An 18,930-nucleotide genomic window follows, 5' to 3' on the forward strand; every position below is an offset into this window, starting at 1 on the left:
ACTGCCAAATAAGGGACATGTACTTCCCAAAATGCTCAAGGCAGTTGCCACAGTTTGCACAGCTGCCACACCCTGAGAAACTGCGGATCCTGCCGGGAGAGGAGGCTCTGACAGCAGAGCCGGCAGCCCAGTAGGTGTGCGCCTGTCCCGGACTGAGGAGCAGGGTGCAGACGCTCAATATAAACTGCACTGTCTATTGTTAAATTAGACCAGGTGGTGTCGTGGTGTGTAATTAATCTTCGACGTGCTTTTTTCCGAGTAAATAAAAAGTTTCAATCTCCAACTGCGCTTACTGACAGCCCGGACAGCCAATGAAATAACACGCCTGCGGCGAGGAAGTTTTTTTTTTTTTTTTTAATTCGTTGTTTAAACACCCAATATGATTGTACCGTATGCGAAACGAAACAAAGTTACCACACCGCCGTGTCACTCAGACGAAGTTTGCCACACTCAATATGTCGCGTGAGTTAGGCGGTCCGCCAGGCTGGTTGACGGGGGGGGGGGGGGGAAGACCATTGCCCCATTGAGACACCCAACAGGAAGCAGTCCCCGGCGACAGCTTCCTGTTCGCTCGCAGTTTCTCAGCTTTCCAGCGATAATGGCGGAGGCGGCTCCTGACAGCACACCGACCGAGGTACCGGGGCTGGAGACCCAGCGACGGGAGATCGAAGGGCTTATCCGCGATCGGGAGCTCGGAGCCGGGGACAGCTGGTAAGACAGTCTTGTCTGCCCCGTGTCCAGTTCCATGACTGCAGGTTTTGGGGTCTCCGGATAGGTTCTGCAGGCTGCCGGACTCTCTGAATAAATACAGATCGTCGTTGTTTGTATCGCTAGAGAGGACCGTCTTCGTGTTTGTGTGTTGAAAAGATAATGTCAGCAATGTAAAAAATAAAACAAAACGCTTTATAAACCAACACCAGCTAATATTAAACGTGTCTCTTCCCGAGACCGTCCTAAGCAAGGTATTTTATTTATTTATTTATTTATTTTTTTTATCATCATATCTATTTATATATATATTATATATATATATATATATATATATATATATATATATATCTGCTTTTATTTAAAATCCGAAGACATGATATGAGAGTGTTCTGGTTTTACTCACGTCTAGCACACACAGTCCACGAAGTCTGTTACAATAAGGAAGTAAGCGATGTGAAACTCTTATACTGAGTTTGTAACTGTTTCATTATAAGCAGTTTGTGCGTATCCCGGACCAGAATTTGACCTCCTCTAATTTATGTGCATGACACAATGGCAAAACCGAAAATAATTCAACTAAAAAGTCAAAAAAAAAAAAGTCAAACTCCCGTCTGATTAAACGCACCAGGCCGGTAGCGATAACTTATTATGAAGGGCAGCATTTCAGTATGTTAGATTTAGGTTTTAGATTTTTTTTAGCGGTATTCTCAGGACCAGAAAAGTGGATGAAGCAACCGCAGGGATGGGAATAAGACTCCCATCGCCTAGCAGTTTCACCCATTCTAGGTTTTACTAGGAGCTTGAGTAGCCACAGTGTGTCTGGGTAACAAGCTCAGGTGTGTCTTGACCCGGAACGGATCAAAGTGCTGTGCAAAGAGAGTCTTGTTTTCACCCCTGTTTAAATACTGGAATTGGGAGTGGATGAAAGTGCATGGCTGTTGGCTCCTGATTCCGCCCCTCCTCTCTCTCTCTCTCTCTCTCTCTCTCTCTCTCTCTCACTTTCTCTTCACAGTTTCACTTTCCCCCTCCTTCAATATTACTTTCATTTACCGAGAAGCTCCACTGTTGGGCGAGGGTGGTGTGCTGGAGTGTCTGATCGTCCCTTGCGTCCCTCGTCCCTCACAGGTACCTCTTGGACAGACGCTGGTTCACGCAGTGGAAAGAATATGTGGCGACTGGAGACCAGAATTCCTCCTCCTTCCCCGGGCGGATTGACAACACAGAGCTTTTCGAGGGTAAGTTAACGATTGCCCACTGCGTTGAGGCAAAGTGCGGAGATGTGCTGCGTTGGCTGCTTTGTCTCATTTTGGGTCACCCGTCATTATTTAACAGTACTGAAACGTTTCCATTCGAAGTCTTTCTTTTGCAGACAGCGAGAGAGACTTCCGGTGGACGTTGAATGTATGAAGTTTCTGAATATAGAGATGTCCAGTGGCAGTAATTCTCACCAGCCTGTGGCTTTATTTTATTTATTTTTTCTCTGGCGCGGCCAAACTGATTTCAAAACAGACTGGCGATCTTGTCGCGCTGACCGTCCCGTGTCTGTCTCTCCTTAGAGATGGACTCGTACAGGCTGAAGGACCGGCTGGTGGAGGGCGAGGACTTTGTCCTGGTGCCCGCGGAGGCCTGGCACAAACTGTTGGGCTGGTATGGTGCTGTGTCCGAACAGCCTGCCCTGGAGCGCAAGGTGAGACTCCTCCCTCTCCCCCCTCCCTCTCCTTTGCTCTAACCACCAGACCAGCAGGTGTTGGCTCTGAAGCTGTGGCTTTGTGTTTTCAGGTTGTGGAGCTGCCCAACACTCTGAAGGTTGAGATCTATCCAGTGGAGATTTTCCTGTGTTTGCACAGTGACATGGAGAACACAGTTACTGCCCAGATCAGCCGGGTCGATGCTATAGGTAACAGAGGCGCTGGTTTGAACCCAATATCCTGACTAATGGTTAAAATTATCCAACTTGGGAATGCTTGTTGGAAAAGAGATCGCGAGAACATTGAATGTTAACCCTTTGTGGTCTCTCTCATTCTCTCTCTCCCTCTCTCTCTTTGTGTGTCTGTGTCTCTCTCCCTCTCCCCCTCATTCTCGGTCTCCCTCTGTCATTCTATCTCCCCCTCTCTCTCTGTCTTTCTCTGTGTGTCTGTCTGTCTCTCTCTCTCCCTCCCTCCCTCTCTCTCTCCCTCTTTCCCCCTCTCATTCTCTCCCCTCTCTCCCTCTCTTTCTCTGTGCCCCTCTCTTTTTCTCTCTCTCCCTCCCTCTCATTCCCCCCCTCGCTCTCTCTGTGTTTCACTCTATCTCTGTGTCTCTCTCCCTCCCTCCCTCTCTCCCTCTTTCCCCCTCTCATTCTCTCCCCTCTCTCATTCTCTCCCCTCTCTCCCTCTCTTTCTCTGTGTCCCTCTCTTTTTCTCTCTCTCCCTCCCTCTCTCATTCCCCCCCTCTCTCGCTCTCTCTGTGTCTCACTCTCTGTCTCTGTGTCTCTCTCCCTCTCTCCCCCCTCTCTCTCTCTCTGTCTGTCTCCCTCCCTCCCTCCCTCCTGCTCAGATGTGATTCAGAAGGAGATGAGACGTCTCTTCCAGATCCCCCCCAGTGCTGAGACCCGGCTGTGGATGAAGAGCTCGGAGTCGAGCTGCGAGAGGCTGAGAAACACCCACTTGAGCGCCCTGGAGGCCTGCCTGGGACCGGGCATGGTGAGAGATGCAGACACTGCCTGTGTGTGTGCGATCTGCACCTTCGCTGCTTTCAATACACTGCAAAACTGCACGGCCCTCTATCCTAAAGGAAAAATACAAAAACGTTTTTAAAATGAAGGGACTCTGGTCCTTTCCACTGCTTCAGGTTTTTGTCCTTAAGTGATCATCTGATCTGATTGTGCCTCTTACAAGTAACTCGACCGTCGCGCGTTGTGACACAACCTGCATGTCGCGATACGTATCCTATCATGACATTAGTATATTGTTACACCCCTATTTGATAACCAGTCCTTTAAAATCAATTTCCGTTCCCGTTATTAGCTTGACTATAAAAGTTTGCTGTAGCGTTTTATTTAGGTTTGCTTTGTTTCTGAGAGTCGTGGAGTGAGCGTTAAGGGGTGTGCTGATGCCTCTGACACGTTTGTTGTTTTTCCTCTCAGACGCTGATCATGGAAACCAGGAACGCGGACGGCACGTGGCCAAGTTCCCGACCACAGAACACGTGAGTGTTGCCGGCTCCCCCTAGTGACCAGCCTGGACTACTGTAGGGGTGGAAGCAAGACTCCCAATCCAGAGCAGTCTGATCCATTCCAGATTTGACTGCTTCACCCTTAGCGGTCTGTTTATTCATCGCTTGTCAGGCGTGTTTATTTTCACACGCGCTGTTTAAAAGATATTTTTTCACAGTAAAACAGGTTTAAAAAGCCACTGCATTTCAACAGGACCCTCAGTACTGCATCGCCAGCCAAGCCCCACCCCTTGCTCGCTGTATTTATCACATACCTCTTTATAGACGTGCATACTGATAAATCCTCTCCTGATCACTCGTTTTATCACCAAACTCCTCAATGATGTGATCAAAGTCATTATTTTATTGCTATAACATCTCAAAAAGCTCTGCAGGTGTCTGTGATATTCTTTGAGCGCTGGATGCAGAAGCAGCTCTCTCCTTTGTTTGTGCCCGTGTTATCTCTGTGGTGCAGGGGCTGTGTGTATTGCTCTTATCTGCCCCTGGCTGGAGATGCAGTACTGAGTGAACTTTTGCGATTCAGTGCCTTTTAAACCCGTGTTACTTTGGGGGGGGGGGATACATTTTTTAATAAAAAAAATTGGACCTGGCAAGCGCTGAATAAATGGACCTCAAAGAGTTAATCAGACACACCAGAGATTGTTACCTGCTCACACAAGCTGGTAGTAAAACCTGGAAACTGCTGTGCAGTAGGAGTCTTATTTCCATAAATGAATCAGATTATCGATCACAGCAAATTTATTATTGTTCCCACCCTACCAGCTCTCTCCCTGCCTCCCCGAGTCTCTCCTTGTTAAGCCTCGCCTTGTCGCTGCTCTTGTGTCAGCAGGAACTCTGTGGATGAGCAGGACTTGTATCAAGGGCAGCCTGGGGTGTGCGGGCTGACGAACCTGGGGAACACCTGCTTCATGAACTCGGCACTTCAGGTAAGCGCCTCCTCTCTGAGTTTACGCTGCGGTTATTGCTGGGTTATAGAATTTTAGGATTGAGACCGAATAAAAATTAAAAAGAAAAACGACTGTGAACATCTTTTTGATCGTTTTTATTTAGCATCATGTAAGAAACTCAGTATGTTAACAAGGGAACATTATTCAGCAGCTTTCACTGGACTCTATGAAGCTGAGTGAGTTCATTCTATATAGAGGGTGTGTGATTCAATATGTTAACAAGGGAACATTATTCAGCAGCTTTCACTGGACTCTATGAAGCTGAGTGAGTTCATTCTATATAGAGGGTGTGTGATTCAATATGTTAACAAGGGAACATTATTCAGCAGCTTTCATTGGACTCTATGAAGCAGGGTGTTTGTTCTATAGGGTGATGCAAAACTTTTGCCTGCAGCTATAAACATTTTAATATGTTTCATTGATCATGTCATGTTTAGTAGAAGTATAATCGCTGCAGCTTAACTGAAGCCAAACAAAATAAAATTGTAGTTGTAATCATTATTGAGTCATTTCAACAGACGCTTTTATCCAAAGCGACTCACAGAGACTAGGGGGGTGAACTCTGCATCATCAACAACTGCTGCTGCTGCAGAGTCACTTCCAATAGGACCTCGTTTGTTTTACATCTCGTCCGAAGGACGGAGCACAAGGAGGTGAAGTGACTTGATCAGAACTGGGGTCATTATAATAATAATAATAATAATCTTTATTTTTATATAGCGCCTTTCGTAGTGGACCACAATCACAAAGCGCTTTACAAGATACGAGACTATGGTGTGTGAACTATGCATCAGCTGCAGAGTCACTCACAACAACGTCTCACCCCAAAGACGCAGCACAAGGAGGTTCAGTGACTTGCTCAGGGTCCCACACAGCGAGTCGGGGGCTGAGCTGGGATTTGAACCTCCTGGTTACAAGCCTGTTTCTTTAATCACTGGACCACACTGCCTCCTACAAGTAGACTTTGTAGCATAACGTGACCCCTGTTCTGCTGTGTGTGTGTGTGTGTGTGTGTCAGTAACCCTTGTTCGTGTCGCGCAGTGTCTCAGTAACACGCCCCCAGTGACGGAGTACTTCCTGTGCAGCGCTTACTTGGAGGAGCTGAACTTCACGAACCCGCTGGGAATGAAGGGCGAGATCGCCGAGGCGTACGCTGACGTCATCAAGCAGATGTGGTCAGGGAGGCACTGCTCTGTGGCTCCGCGCACCTTCAAGGTACAGCCAGGGGGCACTGTCCTGTTAGAAAGCCCTTTTAATACAGGGATGGAAATCAGACTCCTGTTGCACAGCAGTGTCACCCATTCCAGGTTTTACTACCAGCTTGATCAGCCCCAGTGTGTCTAGGCAACAAGCTCAGGTGTGTCTTATTATTGAACTCCTAGTGAAGCCAGGACTGGATCACTCAGCTACGCAACTGGAGGATTTATCAGTATGCACGTCTATAAAGAGGTATGTGAAAAATACAGCGAACAAGGGGTGGGGCTTGTCTGGAGATGCAGTACTGAGTGTCCTTTTGATATGCAGGGCCTTTTTAACCTGTTTTACTCCTGACAAGCACTGAATAAATGTATCCCTAAGGGTTAATGTTCATTTTAACCCTTTCGCGTGCCTCTCCTCTCTTCTCCCCAGACGAAGGTGGGCCATTTTGCCTCCCAGTTTCTGGGCTACCAGCAGCATGACTCCCAGGAGCTGCTCTCCTTCCTTCTAGACGGGCTCCACGAGGACCTGAACCGGGTCAAGAACAAGGAGTACGTCGAGCTGAGGGATGCAGAGGGACGTCCCGACCAGGTACTGAACCCGCCGGTAACTCGAGCAGAATCCACAGCCGGGGTTAAAACGAAGAGTGGCATGCCCTATCCCCTGGAGGTCGCCGGTTCGAGTCCAGGGTAGTCTTTGCCAACCTGTAGAGGGGATCTCCCAGGGGGCGGCGCACAATTGGCCGAGCGCCACCTGGTGGGGGGATTGCTTAGGTCAGCCAGGGTGTCCTCGGCTCACAGCGCACCAGCGCCCCCCTGTGGTCAGGCTGGGCTCCAACGGGCTTGCCTGTAAGCTGCCCAGGGCTGTCCTCCGACTCTGTATCTCTGAGGCGCTGCACGGTGAGTCTGCAGCGTGGAAAGAAGCGGGCGGCTGACAGCGCACGCTTCGGAGGACAGCGCGTGTTCGTCTTCGCCCCTCTCGAGTCCGGGGTGGTAGCGGTGGGCTGAGCCTAAAAATAATTGGCTATGCCAAAAATTGGGAGAAAATAATAGCAGCAGCGCCAGGGTCCCGGGTTCGATTCCTGACTCAGAGGTCTGTCTGTGTGGAGTTTGCATGTTCTCCCCGTGTCTGCGTGGGTTTCCTCCCACAGTTCAAAGACATTCTGGCTAGGTGGATTGGCCTCTCTAAATTGCCCCTTAGTTGCCCTGCAATGGACTGGCATCCCATCCAGGGCAGGGTGTAGTCCTGCCTTGCGTCCTGTGTCTGCCAGGTTAGGCTCCAGCTCACCGCGACCCTCTATAGGATTAAGCGGTTATTGATAATGGATGCAATTTATTTGTTTCATGGTTGCTGTGAAACATACCCAGTGCCCACTGTTGTAGAGTAACTAGAGAAGATGATTAGTTTTGAACGTGCCAAGTCAATTGTCTTTCAGGTTTTTAATAAATGCGCAATCTTTTTTTTTTTTACCGTAATTTTTGTTTGTTAAAATAGAACACTAAGACCTATCTAGTGCTGACATTTTTTACTGACGTTACATTGGCTGTTCCATTAAGATTCATCCTGATCATTCTCCTGCCTGTGTGTGTCTGCCTGCCTGCCTGTGTGTGTCTGCCTGCCTGCCTGCCTGTGTGTGTCTGCCTGCCTGCCTGCCTGCCTGCCTGTGGGTGTCTGCCTGCCTGCCTGCCTGTGGGTGTCTGCCTGCCTGCCTGCCTGTGGGTGTCTGCTGCCTGCCTGCCTGCCTGGGGTGTCTGCCTGCCTGCCTGCCTGCCTGTGGTCTGCCTGCCTGCCTGCCTGCCTGTGGGTGTCTGCCTGCCTGTGTGTCTGCCTGCCTGCCTGCCTGCCTGTGGGTGTCTGCCTGCCTGCCTGCCTGCCTGTGGGTGTCTGCCTGCCTGCCTGTGGGTGTCTGCCTGCCTGCCTGTCTGTCTGTGTGTCTGCCTGCCTGCCTGTCTGCCTGTTTGCCTGCCTGCCTGCCTGTCTGTCTGTCTGTCTGTAGGTAGTGGCAGAGGAGGCGTGGAGGAATCACAGACTCCGGAACGACTCTGTCATTGTGGACACGCTCCACGGCCTCTTCAAGTCCACGCTGGTGTGCCCGCAGTGCGGCATGGTGTCCGTGACCTTCGACCCCTTCTGCTACCTGAGCGTGCCGCTGCCCGTCAGCAAGGAGAGGGTCATGGAGGTTTTCTTCGTGTCTGTCGATCCCGCGGCCAAACCAGTGCAGGTAAGCACAGCTGGACGGTGTTAACAGCCTCCCATCGCTTTGTAATCTGGTGTTGTGCCATGTTGTAGCACGGTGAGTGGTCCTGGGTTCTCTCGCACCCTCGAAATAGTGGGTTATGTTTCTCTAAAGCTGCCTTTTAGCTAGCGTTGAGCTTGCCTGGAGAATCGTAACTGAACAGCATTAAATCTCATGACAAAATGTTAACCCTTTGCGGTACTATGTCGGATCAGGTCCGACATTACTATTCTCCTTTTCCAGTCCAACAACGGACCCTGTCCAACATCCTCAAAAAGACGTCAAGCACAGGCCTCTAGTCGTTTTTTCTCTGGAAAAAGCCGCGAAAACCTTTCAGTGGCCGAGTGAAACCGATAAGAAGCCGAAAAAAAAAAGGACGTATCTGAGCAATACACACAGCCCCTGCACCACAGAGATAACACAAACATCACAAAGGAGAGAGCTGCTTCTGCATCCAGCGCTCAGAGAATATCACAGACATCTGCAGAGCTTTTTGAGATGTTATAGTAATAAAATAATGACTTGGATCGCATTATTGAGGAGTTTGATGATAAAACGAGTGATCAGGAGAGGATTTATCAGTATGCACGTCTATAAAGAGGTATGTGAAAAATACAGCGAACAAGGGGTGGGGCTTGGCTGGAGATGCAGTGCTGAGTGTCCTTTTGCGATTCAGTTCCTATTAAACCTGATTTACTCTGAAAAATAAAATATTTTAAACAGCGTGTGTGAAAATAAATTGGACCTGACGCGCCTGACAAGCGCTGAATAAATGGACCGCTAAGGGTTAAATTAGTCAGCCCAGTACAGTGTCTTGAATTTGCCTGTGAGTCTTAGTGTGTTTGATCTTCCTGTTTCAGCACAGGCTGCTGGTCCCCAAGGCTGGCAAGGTGTCTGATCTCTGCACAGCTCTGTCTCGACGGACCAGCGTTCCTGCTAATCAGGTGAGTAGAGGGGCTGGATAAGCATCCCATAATAAAAGCACAGCCAAGTTGTAATGAAGCACAGTAAAGCATAGGGAAGCATTGTAAAGCACAAAGAGGTCTGGTAAAGCAGAGGGAAGCATTGTAAAGCCCAGGTGTGGTAAATTCTAATCTAATTGCTGTGCCTGTGGGTTCGGGAGTAGTTTTATTTCCAGTCCTCTGCTTCTGCATGTGTCTCTCTCACTCCTGTGTGTCTCTGTGTCTCAGATGCTGGTCGCCGATGTGTTCAATCACAGATTCTATAAGATCTACCACAGCGACGAGGCACTCAGCTGTATTCTGGACCGGGATGATATTTTTGTGTAGGTTTGCATTTTGTTTATAATGTATACTGTGATCCAGCCCTCTGAAATGTCTTTATAATATACAGCACTAGACCCTGATATTGATGCGATTCAGCCCTCTGAAATGTCTTTATAGTATACAGCACTAGACCCTGATATTGATGCGATCCAGCCCTCTGAAATGTCTTTATAATATACAGCTCTAGACCCTGATATTGATGCGATCCAGCTCTCTGAAATGTCGTATCATATACAGCGTAGTTTGTGTTTTTTTTCTGTATTGTTCAGTTACACTTAACTTTGTTTCAAAATGCATCAAGTCTCCTTCTCCACTCCCTCTCCCCCTCTCTCCCCGCTCCCCTGCAGGTACGAGTTGAGCAGTGGTTTTCTGGATGAGGAAGAGGATGAGGTGGTGCTGGCGCTCTACCTGCGGGAGAGATCTCACTATCGCGATTACAGCACGGGCAGCGGCAGCTACGGGACCTCCCTGTTCGGTCACCCCCTCCTGATCTCCGTGGCCCGCGGGCACTGCGCCAGAGAGCCGCTGTACCAGGCTTTCTTGAAGCGCCTGGCGTGAGTCTCACCACACGCTGTCCAAGCCAGAGATCACATGGTGTTTTCACTGCGGTCAGATAGAATTGTATTTCCAACCACAGCAGCATTGTTTACTGAAATTATATTTTGTTTAAGTACAGTTACAGTTTTGCTGTGGTAATTCCAATTATAATTACACAAAAAAGTTATATACACAGCTACATGCATTTAACTGTTTATTCTAAATAACCCAGAAGGAGAGCAGGATGGGAGCTCCCAGGGGTGGCACGCAGTTGGCCGACTAAGCTGTAGCTCTGAGGTGGCTGCATAGCTGGCCCTCAGTGTGGAAAGAAGCGGGCGGCTGACGGCACACGCTTCGGAGGACAGCGTGTGTTCGTCTTCGCCCCTCCCGGGTCAGCGCAGGGGTGGTAGCGGTGAGCTGAGCTTAAAATACAAATGGGGCCACAGCGTGTACAGGCAACAAGCTCAGGCGTGTCTGATTTGAACTCTTAGTGAAGCCAGGAATGGATCAAACCGCTGTGCAGCAGGAGTCCTATTCCCATTCCTGATTCAGACATCATTGGGGTGATAAACTGAATGTGTGACAGTACGTATGAGCAGCGTGCAAAATTATACTTTTTTAAAATCTGCATGTAGTCTTAACTGTGGAAACACCACCCTCATCACAAGGGGCGCTGTTTGTGTTTTCCCCAGCTGTAAGACCTTTGTGCTTTGAAGTTAAAATCTGTGTTTTTGTTTCAGCCGCTATGTCCGCCCCCCTGACCCGTCTGAGGAGGAGGAGGAGGAGGAGGAGGAGGAGGAGGAAGAGGTGGACGAAGATGACAGTCAGGAGGAAGATCTGTACAATATGCAAACCAATGGCTTCAGCGAAGGTACAGCACAGTGTATAGCCCTGCACAGAATAGCCCAACACGATCTGTACAGCACACAGACCAACAACTTCAGCGAAGATACAGCATCTAAATCTACAAAAGGACCAGACCACCCTATATGACGGGAGTGAACGCTTTATTTTACCAAGAAAAAATAAATACAAATCAACACAATTATTCTAACTCCACGCCACTTGTAACTGAGTGTGTTTTTATTAAATTTTTAAAAAATTTTCTCCTCCAATCAGATGAGGAAACTGAGGAGGCGGAGCAGCCCGGCCCCTCCAATCGCGAGCGAGGGGAGGGCTCAGAGGCAGAGGAGAACCTGTCAGGTAAACCAGCCGAACAGGGGGACCCGGCTCTGCAGTCGGCGCCATCCAATAGCGAGGCAGAGCAGGAGAGCAGCGGCGAGGAGAGCCCGCCCCAGGGGGCCGAGATGGGAGGGGCCAGCGGGGACGCAGACAGCCAGCAGCCAATGAAGAGCCCCCTTTCAGAAGAGGACGACCCGCCCGCTGACTGCACTCCTCCAGTCGAGAGCCAGGCCAAGAGGAAGCGGCGACCGGCGAGGAGGAAGAAGCCACTGTTCACGATCCAGGCTGTCAACGCCAACGGGACCACCGAGAGGGGGCTGGGGGAGAGAGGCAGTGCCTTCTCGTTCAACTGTGAGCACTGCGTTTTTATTCAGGAACAACTTCAAGCAGACCAGCATTTTCAGCTGTTGTAAGGTGTTACTTTTGCATGAGAAGCTAAACTTTAACCCTTAGCGGTCCGTTTATTCAGGTCGGGTCCACTTTATTTTCACACGCGCTGTTTAAAATATTTTCCAGAGTAAAACGGGTTTAAAAGGCCCTGCATATCTTGCTCTTACTGTAATTAAGTTGCCCTGGGTAAGGGCGTCTGCTAAGAAATTAATAATAATAATAATAATAATTATAGGTGGTCCACCAGGTTTTAGGATGTAACTAAGCCAGTCCCATAGTTTGAGACACACTGGTCTAGGATAGAGAGCAGGATGCTGCCCTCCTCCCATGTGTCTGCTGTATTCTCTCCTCAGCTCAGCCTTATGTCGCCATTGACTGGGATCCAGAGATGAAGAAAAAGTACTACAACGAGGCTGAAGCTGAGGTAGGTTCAGAAGCAGGGTCTTTGTAAGGAGACTGATCCGATGTTTGAAGGCGTGCATGCAATACCATTTGAACTTCTATCAAGAAGCTTTTAGCAGCTTAATCGTTCTCACTAGACGCGATAATGAGGCCACTAGTTGTTTTTAATTATTATAAATGAGTCATTTAGCAGAACTTATGTAGGGTGAACTCTGCATCATCAACAACGGCTGCTGCTGCAGAGTCGCGTTTGTTTCACGTCTCGTCCGAAGGACGGAGCACAAGGAGGTGAAGTGACTTGCTCAGGGTCACACACACACACACACACACACAAAGTCAGTGGCTGAGCCGGGATTTGACCCTCCTGGTATCAAGACCCCTTTCTCTAACCTCTGGATCCACCAAGACTCCATATTGATTCTGGTCAGCTTGCATCGTGACGAGGAGAAACTGTACAGATTCTAAAAGCGCTCAGATCTAAAAGAGGGCACAGCATTGTGCTTTATATGGAGGTTTCAGGATCAGAGATTCGTCGCTGTTGTCGAGGGGGGGGGGGAGGTTTACAATATTCTAAATGACAATAATAACAACTATAATAATAGTAGTAGATACACCTGCGGGCGCTGATTCTGTGTTCTGTTTGTAGAAGTTCATCAAGCACAAGAGCATGGACTTTGCTCTGAAGCAGGTGACGGTGAAGCTTCAGCAGTGCATCGAGCTCTTCACCACCATCGAGACGCTGGAGGAGGAGAATCCCTGGTGAGGGCGCATCACCGACAGACACTGGGTGGCCAGCCTGCATGCTTCAGTGAAGTCTGTTAATATTGAAGTGATTAGGAGCCAGGAGTCTGAGCAGGGTTAGAAACTCACACTAGCCCTGCTGCTGCTGCTGCTGCTGCACCCAGTCCTGGGGTTCAGAACTCCCCCCAATGAGGTCTAGTATTATGGTATATTGAAATGATCAGGAGCCAGGAGTTTGAGCAGGGTTAGAAACTCACACTAGCCCTGCTTCTGCACCCAGTCCTGGGGTCCGGAACTCGTTTGATCAGCACAGTTCAGTGTTGAATAGCTACAGGTGCATTGGGATTTGACTGGTCTTTCTCTGCAGGTACTGCCCTACCTGTAAAAAACACCAGCTAGCCACAAAGAAGCTGGATCTGTGGTCTCTACCAGAGGTGCTGATCATCCACTTGAAGAGATTCTCCTACACAAAGTACTCCCGCGAGAAACTGGACACCATCGTGGAGTTCCCCATCCGGTACGTGCAAGGGTGGAAACAAGACTCCTGTTACACAGCAGTGTCACCCAGTCCAGGTTTTACTATCCGCTTCATTAGCCAAAGTGTGTAGAGGCAACAAGTTCGGGTGTGTCTCATTAAACCAGGAATGGATCAAACTCATGGGAGTTATCATCCCGAGGTGTGTGAAGAGGCTGGGGCGAATTCGTATTTTTTTTCAAATACCCCTAAACGTGGCTCAAAGCAGATTCAGAGCTTGATCTAAGAAGATCTCTTATTTTCAGCTGTTTTTGTTATAAGTTCAAGCGTTGTTTTCCACTCACCCTACTGGCTGTATAAATGCCCCACGCACGTTCTCTGTGGTTCTGTCGCTCTTTGAGAACGGCTGTGAACAGTCCACTTGACTCTTTTGGAGGGACTCGTCCAGGCTGTTCGTCTGCCTTCGATTTCGAGAGCCTTCGTTTTTAAATCTAATTTATACAAAAAAATATCTCCCCCGTCAGTTAGGTTAATTGTAATAATAAATCTCTCCCACCCCCAGGGATCTGGACTTTTCGGGGTACCTCCTGCCAAAGAGGGGGAAGGAAGGGGACCCCCCGAGCCGCTATGACCTCATCGCCGTGTCCAACCATTACGGGGGTCTGCGCGACGGACACTGTGAGTCGTGGACACTTTCGTTTCCAATGCTTGTAGCCTTCCCTCTGCCTGATTGCTGTACCCAGGGTCCAGTGATTGGTCTGAATGAATGCTGTAGTTTATTATTATTTATTTGGCAGACGCCTTTATCCAAGGCGACCTTACAGGTGTTACAGGGCAGCACGGGGATACAATGCAAGCTTCATATTTTAAACACAGTGTAGTTTACACTGAGTGCAAATAATAACACTGCTAGAATACAATCTGCAACTAGGAAGCAACAAGTTAGGACAGCAAGTTATATCTACAGTGACACAGCAGCAGTGCAAGGATAGCACCTCAGCGGAGAATCCAGGCGGCGCTCAGGGCAGGCAAGTCCAGCGCATTGTGGGGGGGGGGGGGGGTGTCTCGAGGAGCATTGTAGCTCACCCCAGTTTCAGCTCTGCCAATCCCAGTTACTTCTACCCAGACGGGTCTAAGATGCTAATGAAATGTGTTGGTTTGGCAGATACCAGTTTTGCCAGGAACAAGGACAACGGGCAGTGGTATTACTTCGACGACAGCAAGGTCAGCTTTGCCACTGAGGATGAGATCGTGGTGAGTGTGCTGGGGGCGGTTCGACGTTTCATGTCTTTGCTAGAGGTCTGACACTGTCTGTTAGTGTAGTGTATTGTCATAGAGGTCTGTATCTTTTACATTGTGAAACAAGACCTAGAGCACAGTGTAGCTCATTGTAGTTTATGAATGAATAAGTGTGTTTTATAGCATCCCTGTCATTTTAGTTTGTCGCTTAACTCGCCAGTTGTTTTAACCCTTAGCGGTCCATTTATTCAGCGCTTGTCAGGCGCGTCAGGTCCAATTTATTTTCACACGCGCTGTTTAAAATTGTTTTTTCCAGAGTAAAACAGGTTTAAAAGGCACTGAACCGCAAAAGGACACTCAGTACTGCATCTCCAGCCAAGCCACATCCCTTGTTCGTTGTATTTTTCACATACCTCTCTATAGACGTGCATACTGATAAATCCTCTCCTGATCACTCGTTTTATCATCAAACTCCTCAATAATGCGATCCAAGTCATTATTTTATTACTATAACATCTCAAAAAGCTCTGCAGATGTCTGTGATATTCTTTGAGCGCTGGATGCAGAAGCAGCTCTCTCCCTTGTTATGTCCGTGTTATCTCTCTGGTGCAGGGGCTCTGTGTATTGTTCAGGTACGCCCTTTTTGTTTTTTTCAGCTGCTGTCGGTCTCACTCAGCCATCAAAAGGTTTTCTCTGCTTTTTCCAGTAGAAAAAAAAAAACGACTAGAGACCTGTGCTTGACGTCTTTTTGATGATGTGGGACAGGGTCCAACAACGGACTGGAAAGGGAAAATTGTAACGTCGGGCCTGGTGTGATGTATGACCGCAAAGGGTTAAATGATCAGTTCTTATCCACCAGCCCATCGCAGTGCGTCTCGTGTCGTGGTATTAGTTCATCGTAAGCGCCTAGGTGAGTTTTCTGTTCATCTGTGAAGTCTCAGAATCTGTGGTTGTTTTTTTTTTTTTTTTTTTTTTTTTTTTTTTTTTTTTTTTGCTGATTTTTAACCCTTTGCGGTCCTGTGTCAGACCAGGTCCAACCACCTCGATTTTCCCTTTCCAGTGCGATGTTGGACCCTGTCCCACATCATCAAAAAGACGTCAAGCGCAGGTCTCTAGTCGTTTTTTTCCAGGAGTAAGCCGAGAAAACCTTTCAATGGCAAAAAAAAAGGGCGTATCTCACAGCCCCTGCACCACAGAGATAACACGGACCCAAACAGAGGAGAGAGCTGCTTCTGCATCCAGCGCTCAAAGAATATCACAGACATCTGCAGAGCTTTTTGAGATGTTATAGTAATAAAATAATGACTTGGATCGCATTATTGAGGAGTTTGGTGATAAAACGAGTGATCAGGAGAGGATTTATCAGTATGCACGTCTATAAAGAGGTATGTGAAAAATACAGCGAACAAGGAGTGGGGCTTGGCTGGAGATGCAGTACTGAGGGTCCTTTTGCGGTTCAGTGCCTTTTAAACCTGTTTTACTCCGAAAAATAAATCTTTTAAACAGCGCGTGTAAAATAAACTGGACCCGACGTGCCTGACGAGCGCTGAATAAATGGACCGCTGAGAGTTAAGGAATTAGCTTCACTTGGTGAATTCCAATGAATTCCTGATTTTGTAACTCTCCCCCTCACTGTCTCTAGACCAGCGCTGCCTATGTTCTGTTCTACCAGCGCCAGGACAAAATCCGCAAGCCCACCCTCCCCCAACCCCCCACCAGCGCCACGAAGCCCGGAGAACCTGCCGACGAGGTCACTTCCTGTGCGAAGGAAGAGCCAGACAGGGCCGCTTTGGGTCTTGGCATGGAGACGGACTGACCTGTGGCCGACCCCAGCCCTCCTTCTCAAGACTTGAATCTAAGGTCCTCCCCCCCACCCCCCCCATTCTTAAGGGGAAGAGGCTAATTCTCAGGATGGCGCGGAGCAGTGGTTTGGAGAGAAGACAGGTTGTGAAACGGCCGCCATCTTGGCTCCTCTACGGCGACCGAGCTGGGTGTTGAGGCTGGAGCCAAAATGGCAGCCACCAGGTTGCAGTTTCATAACCTTTTGCTTCTGGTGCTAGTGACGGCTTTTTTCAAGGCCTCAACCGATTGTCAGCACCTGCTTTCTCTCGAGCCGAACCGTCGAAATGATGGGTTTTGCACAGCGCTCGTTTTTTGCTTCGTTTTTTTTTTTTTTTTTTTTTTTTTTTTTTTTTTTTTTTTTTGGTAATAAACCCGTTGCTTGTCTGTGCTTCCTTGCGAGGTCTGTTTTTACCCTTGTGGTTTTGTTTTAAAATAACAACAGGGCGGATGTTTTGAAGTCGTGGTTCCGTATAGGAAAATTAGTTTGAAGATTTGTTGAAAAATCAGCAAGGAACCGGGACAGAAATATTTATATCGCCCCAAACACTTGCAATTTCTTTCTACAACGATAAACCAGATCGGACAACCGTGATGCGATTACACAGAGAAGATTAAAAAACAGCATACAAGCACAGCTAAAATTGGGGCAGTTGCTTTTTCTATAATGCAGTATGGTTGGCAAATTCCTTTTAAATTGGACTAAGTGTTATTTTGTTCACCTCGATTTACAGCGGGATGTCTCTGTCTTGCGCTCGCTCTGTCTCCCTCTCTCTCAATTCCTCTTTTGTGGTTTGCACTGCCGTTAAACTATGTATTAAAGAAAGTTCGCAGTTTGCGTACCCTGCTTTCGCTTCGGGGTCAAAGCCCGTCAGTCCTATTGGAGGAAATCAGAACCCCCCCTGACAACTCTTTAATCTGGGGTGAAAACCAGCTCTGAAATGCAGATCAACGTTTCGCGGAATTTCTGGCGAAACCTCACGTGACAAGTCTGTACTGCCTGGCCGTTTCTAGTTAGGAGCTGGCTAGAGATGAGCAAATTCTGCTGAGGGCAAACCAGAGATAGAGGGTGCTCGCCAGGCAGGCAGTACAATCCTGTTGGTTAGACTGCAGTTAGTGAAGTGTTTGAAATGCTTGCATCAGTTCTGTGAAATTCTGAAGGCCGATTCCCAAGAGGCACCTTCCCCCGGCTTGGAGAGTCGAGTCAGGGGTGTGATCGGGGCAGACGGACCCCTCATATTCGATACAGCTGGTCCTTATAAAGTAGCCAAGTATCACACAAAGCAGGGGTTTTCAAAGCGCAACCCTGCTCAAAGCTGTTTAATCTTAACTAAACCGCCATCCAGGATAGCATATTCCACTGGTAAAAAGTGAACGACCAATCAGCAGTCCTACAGAGTTCTCTTTTCAAACCAGTTGAAACCAGAACTCGACAGCATTATCATCCGTGATCGTGGGGGGGCGGGTGGGCTGAGAATGTGGACTTTCTTTTTTGATTCTAATGTAGGAATAGGTCAACAAAATTCCCAAATTAATTTCCCGTACGGAACTCTCAGTAAACGAATGTGTTGGGTAGAATATAAGAAAACACCCGTGATATACAGCACACGCTTTTGTGCCAATGGGTTTCCCCTTTTTTGTTTTGCTTTTTCATGTATAAAAGCATCACCCCCCCATTTTGCGGCCCCTTTTTCTTCTGTGGTTCATTTCAGGGGTGTCCAAAGTCAGTTGTTCCACTCCTGGCTTTTGTTCCAACCCTGTTTTAAAATCTGTTTAAATTCAGGGGTCTCCAATCCTGGACCCGGAGTTTCAATGTCCCTCCTGGTTTTTGTTCCAACTGTGACCCTAAGTTAATTAATTGGACCAAATTAAGAAGCTTAATTTGTCCAGTTAATTAATTTGGGGTACAGTTGGAACAAAAACCAGGAGGGAGACCGTCCCTCTGGGACCAGGGTTGGAGCCCTGGTGTAACTGAACCAATGAAGCCTGGAGTGGAATGGCTCTCCAGGACTGGGATTGACAGGACACCCCTGCAGTGCAGCGAGACTGGAGAGGAACGTGTGCTGCAGATTTGCACCCTCAATGCAGCACCATGCAATGCAATTAGAGACCAGCGATTTAACACAGAGGAATGGACAAGAACCTCTTCAGATCAGTTCAAACCCCTCTCTGCGAGACGATAGTCCCTGCCACGTCAAATCAATGCCAGCCCATTGAGGTCCTTCACCCTCCCACAAAGAATGATTTAAAGCACAACCCTTCCTGTTAATTCAGTTGTTTCATTTGGACTCAAATTATTAGACAAACTGGTGCTCCCTGGCACTACTTGGGGAAGAGAAATTAAGGTGCAGACACTTTAATGCAAGGGATTGCTGATTGTATTGTTAGTAATAAGGAGAGAGAAGGTATTTTTTTTAGCACTGCTTAAAGATCTTTTATAACGAAAATCAAAGCCTAATTCTCCACCAGCAGCTGCCACTACACACTTGATAAAGTGTGTACTGTAGACTACAATAGAGGGAAATTCTTAACCCT

At 48.1% G+C, this 18,930-nt stretch overlaps 2 protein-coding genes across 3 annotated transcripts in view; both read left to right on the forward strand.

Annotated features, from left to right (window-relative positions):
* The window catches only part of LOC121307825, a 13,352-nt gene extending 12,753 nt beyond the window's left edge, over positions 1-599 (forward strand). Inside the window, exon 8 of the mRNA XM_041240109.1 lies at positions 586-599. Within this exon, the coding sequence (XP_041096043.1) occupies positions 586-599 (14 nt within the window). The remainder of the gene's footprint in view (positions 1-585) is intronic.
* On the forward strand, positions 565-18,208 carry usp11 (ubiquitin specific peptidase 11). Of its 2 annotated transcripts, none has more exons than XM_041240096.1 (21): positions 565-711; positions 1,837-1,946; positions 2,268-2,398; positions 2,491-2,608; positions 3,247-3,392; positions 3,836-3,897; positions 4,751-4,850; positions 5,913-6,086; positions 6,501-6,659; positions 8,065-8,289; positions 9,165-9,248; positions 9,495-9,589; positions 9,938-10,144; positions 10,868-10,998; positions 11,247-11,660; positions 12,053-12,123; positions 12,748-12,860; positions 13,210-13,359; positions 13,880-13,995; positions 14,483-14,571; positions 16,199-18,208. In XM_041240096.1, exons 1-21 carry the CDS (start codon positions 599-601, stop codon positions 16,370-16,372), a joined length of 2,982 nt encoding a protein of 993 aa, XP_041096030.1. In that variant the 5' UTR covers positions 565-598; the 3' UTR covers positions 16,373-18,208. The 2 variants fall into 2 exon arrangements, with proteins under 2 accessions (XP_041096030.1, XP_041096031.1); XM_041240097.1 differs by having other exon boundaries at positions 4,754-4,850.
* Positions 18,209-18,930: the final 722 nt, after the last annotated feature.

Source organism: Polyodon spathula, chromosome 59 (genome assembly GCF_017654505.1).
Source record: "Polyodon spathula isolate WHYD16114869_AA chromosome 59, ASM1765450v1, whole genome shotgun sequence".
In the NCBI taxonomy this organism is placed as follows: Eukaryota; Metazoa; Chordata; class Actinopteri; order Acipenseriformes; family Polyodontidae; genus Polyodon; species Polyodon spathula.

Coding starts and splice junctions, on each gene's coding strand:
- usp11 (XM_041240096.1), top strand. CDS start 599: ATGGCGGAGGCGGCTCCTGACAGCACACCGACCGAGGTACCGGGGCTG. Junction 1,947..2,267: donor CAACACAGAGCTTTTCGAGG/GTAAGTTAACGA, acceptor GTCTCTCCTTAG/AGATGGACTCGTACAGGCTG. Junction 6,660..8,064: donor CAGAGGGACGTCCCGACCAG/GTACTGAACCCG, acceptor GTCTGTCTGTAG/GTAGTGGCAGAGGAGGCGTG.